Genomic DNA, 4206 nt, shown 5'->3' with positions numbered 1-4206 from the left:
AACAACATCTGAAAGGTTGAAAAATGAAATGAAAATGAAAAAGTTTTTTTTTGCGTTTTTCTATATCTGGGTTTTACAGGGTTAATCTGAATCATACATGTGCTGCTACATTGACATACATACACACACCTACACATCACTTGGCAGGGTTTAGCTAATGACTGGATAATGTGATTGGCTTCTCGTTATAGAATGGAGCTTTTCAATCACAGCAGCCATCAGTTCCTAGCTGAGCTTCAGCTCTTGTCAATAAAACTCTGTGGAAGGCCTGCTTCATCCTCCGTCTGACAATTTCATTATTATAAACATTCAGCTTGCCCTCCTACATCTACATTCTCACGGTTTTAAGACGGAATCTGCTTGGTTAAATATGAGTTTTTAATGTTTTTCTGTATCGTCAGGTTTATGAGGTACTAAAGAGGACGAGATGCACCAGAGCCAAATACTCCATGGGTAAGACCTCTGCCTGTATCTCTTCAAGGGATAAATCAATATCCAATTAATCTGGCTCCTTTTCATGACTTCGCAATGGTGATAGCCATGTTTTCAGGTTGTCCATCCATATGTCCCATTCTTGTGAACACAATATCTCAGGATATACTTGAAGGAATTTCTTAAATTTTGGCACAAGCCTGTACCTGTTTAGCCAATACATCTATGATAATCCTTCATTAATCAAGGCAAAAGTGTATATTCACTGGAATCATACCTGTACCATCAATATAATGATAACCTTCATTTAGCCAAAAAATACACTTTTTATCTTTTTATTAGATCCTTTCCAAGTCTTTACCACATATATTATATAAGTCTGGACAGACATAAATGTAAACAGCAACATGACTGGTTGGTGTAGGAATACAACCGTGTGATTCTGGTTTCATCCAAGTACAGTGTAATTACCATGACAGAAGAGTGCAGAGTTGTGGGATCATCTGCCATCAGGTCAAACCTTAGCTACCTGTAAGCCTCTTTTCTGTCATCTATGCAGTACAGTGTTGACTGAAAGTGACAGCTAACTGGTGAGATTATTCAGCCTTGGCTAAGTTTGACAGTCTCTTGAGAGTTATGTAATTTTCAAAATATAAGAAATATGTTCAGGTTTGTTTGAAGCAGAAAGTGAAACATGAAAATGTTTTAAGAGCAAATAAGCCCAGGCACAGGTGGAAGGAAACCCAGTTAAATCAAAATGTGTGTATTGTTTTACTCTAATAAGTATGCTGCACAGTAAAAGCATGCAAATGAAGTAGTACCACCACCAACAATTTTGGCTTAGCCCTTTAAAATCAAATCCAATCAGACATAATTCAATTATGTTTTCAGCAATAAAGCTGAAAAACTATTAAATTTGAAGGAGCTACCAGCTACTGCATCTGCAGGTGTTGCTATAAGACTCCTGTTACCATGATGAAATAAAAACTTTATTTATATGTCCCTCTGAATGTAATTCTCCAGCAAAACTGTAAAAAAAAGACCATGATGAAGTGTCATGTTTGACCTCTTTGAAAGAGGAAATGTAACATAAATTCTGACTCTCTGGGTGTAATCTTCCTCCAGAGCTCTAAAGCTGAGTTTTATACTGCTCTGTGTGTGTGTGTGTGTGTGTGTGTGTGTGTGTGTGTGTCCTCCTGGATTATAATCCTGCTGAATATGTCTTCTTACAGGGATCACCAGTCTGCTAGCTAATGGTGTCTATACATCTGCTTATCCTCTGCACGATGTGAGTATGACCACAACTCCCTTACTGGTCTCTGAGCAGCTGGGAAATTGCTGTATATTTGCAGCAGAGAGTATTATTCCAATTCAGTGAGTTTCTGATATGAAAATCACCAAAGAACTTGCTACTTACTTTATAATTTATGTAAAACAATCCTTTGTGTGATTAGACTTACTCTCGGGTTTCTGACAAATGGCAACTCATACATTTGTGTTAAATTAAAGGCATTATTTATTATGCATGATGGACAAAGTGTGTTTATTGAAAATGAAAGCAACTGTGTTTCAGGGAGATATCGAAGGGGTGAATGCAGAACCTAATGACAGGAAGGTAAGTAGAGCAAGTCAAATCACAATAAAATGAATGATCTGTCATACAGATACATTTTCTTCAAAGATTCATGTCTAAAAAGCTATTTTTCTTAAAATGGCGTTGCAGGTTAAAGTACAGTAAATTTATGGTATTTCCAACCTATTATCATAATTGTGTCAATTCTGACTGTGTCAGCACTAACTTTCACTCACCCCATGTATTACAGATAAAATAATGAACAGCAGAGCAAACAGTGTGCAGATGAATACTATACCTATAACAGCTAACTCACAGGGGCTTATTTCTGTGTTTACTTTTATTTATTCTATAAAAAATTTAAGTTTATTTTATTATGGGTGACGGGTGTAAGAAAATATTGTAAAATATTGTACAGCCATATTTTGTTTTGTGATATTGTATTGTATTGTATATATTGTATTGATTCTTAAAAACACTGTATTAATCATATTTGCTGGATAGCAGTGTAAGCATAAAGTGAGGGTTACGATGTTGGGTTTCAGGGACTGTGGTAATTACAAATGCAGATTCCATTGTTTTAGTTGCATAAAAAAGTACACTTTTACTTTTACTCAGGTTTTATGCATGATGTGTGATGTGTATACCATTTTCCTAAAATTAGATCTAAAACATTGCAATATATTGATTATTATTATATATATATTATAATCAAATCTCTTAATCAAATAGCAATTATAATTTTCTTAAATTGGATTTTCCATTTGTGTGCACTTGATATATGGGTTTAAATCCGGGACCTTATCTACATCTCTGTCCCATCACTGTAAAATGTTACTTATACACGTTATATCGCATCCCATCAATCAAGTGTTTTTATCAAGAACTTCTCAAATTGAAGGTCTACTGTGTAAGATTTAGTGGTATCTAATGGTGAAGTATCAGATTGTATCTGACTATTTAATCAGTGCTGGCATATGTATTTGGCGACCTGCAAATGAGAATGGGCTGTGAGGTGTCTATAGGAGGAACTACAGTGGCCACAAAATTTGCGAAAACGCATAAGGCCCTATCTAGAGCAAGTGTTTGGTTTGTTTGTTCTGGACTACTGTAGAAATATGGTGGTTCTATGGAAAGCAATCCGCGGCATAACTGGAAAATGTGCTTTTATTTTGAAACTGAAATTGCCAGCTAGTTTAAATTAGCGTTGGAGCTCTTAATACAATATCTATAAGTTATTAAAACATCCCACTCAAATAGCTGTACCAGTAGGGTTTGTTTTAAATTATGAGTAACAAAACATGACAAACTACGATGCTAACAGGATAGCATATCTGCATTTCTGAGCCTTTGAGACTATACAGGAATAAAATTAACTAGGCAATTGGCAAGAAAATAAGAGCTCATGCTGAGCCTGAAGTCATCTCCTCCCCTGCTAACACTTTCCATAATTACACTGTAGGCTGTGTGTCACTAAGGCAACAGCGTAATAATTCCCCCTCTGTTGTTCTCAAGCATCAGAAATGCTTTAGCTTGCTGTTTCAAGTACCTCCACAGCAACATACTTATATATGTCACAATCCCACGTATACATGTTCAAGAAATCGATTCAGCTGTAATAATGAGAGTTGTTTTTTTCGATGTGCTGTGATCTGCCATATGATCTGCCGTTCCTCTGGGCCTGCCTCCTTGTGATTAAAAGTCTGCACTTGTCGCCTTGCAGCTCACTGCGCCGCCTGTGAATGATTGTGTTTGTCAGTGTTTCACAGTGATTTAAGTGCTTTTAGTATGATAGCAGTATAAGGAGCAAAGGACGGACAAAGAGCACAAATGCAGTATTGCATGTTAGTTCTATACATGGCTTACTGAGACAAATCCAAATGTCTGCTGTTAAAAAGGTCTGTGCTAGACCAATGAGAATAGTGGGTCGGGAACCAAAACCATAACCGTTACTTTACAGGAAAATGAAAAAGACCTTTACAATAATTGAACAGTGCTTTGTCAAAGTTATGGTAAATGGCAAATGGACCTGTACTTGTATAACACCTTTCTACTCTTCCGACCACTCAAAGTGCTTTTACACTACACATTCATCCTTTCACACACATTCACTCAATGATGGCTAACCCCATCAAACAGAAACTAACACATTCATGCACACACTGATGCTATGCATCCGGAGCAATTTGGGGTTCAGTATC

General features: G+C 36.5%; 1 protein-coding gene across 1 annotated transcript in view; it reads left to right on the top strand.

Moving 5' to 3' along the window:
- Nucleotides 1-4206, top strand: part of ano1a (anoctamin 1, calcium activated chloride channel a) — a gene marked incomplete in the record, with an annotated part of 64897 nt that overhangs the window by 31584 nt on the left and 29107 nt on the right. Inside the window, 3 exon segments of the mRNA XM_035682233.1 lie at nt 402-453; nt 1665-1720; nt 2006-2047. Coding sequence (XP_035538126.1) covers nt 402-453; nt 1665-1720; nt 2006-2047 — 150 coding nt within the window.

Source organism: Morone saxatilis, unplaced genomic scaffold (genome assembly GCF_004916995.1).
Source record: "Morone saxatilis isolate NCDOM2014 unplaced genomic scaffold, NCSU_SB_2.0 Contig11, whole genome shotgun sequence".
Lineage (NCBI taxonomy): Eukaryota > Metazoa > Chordata > Actinopteri > Moronidae > Morone > Morone saxatilis.
This window is presented reverse-complemented; position numbering and strand designations above follow the sequence as displayed.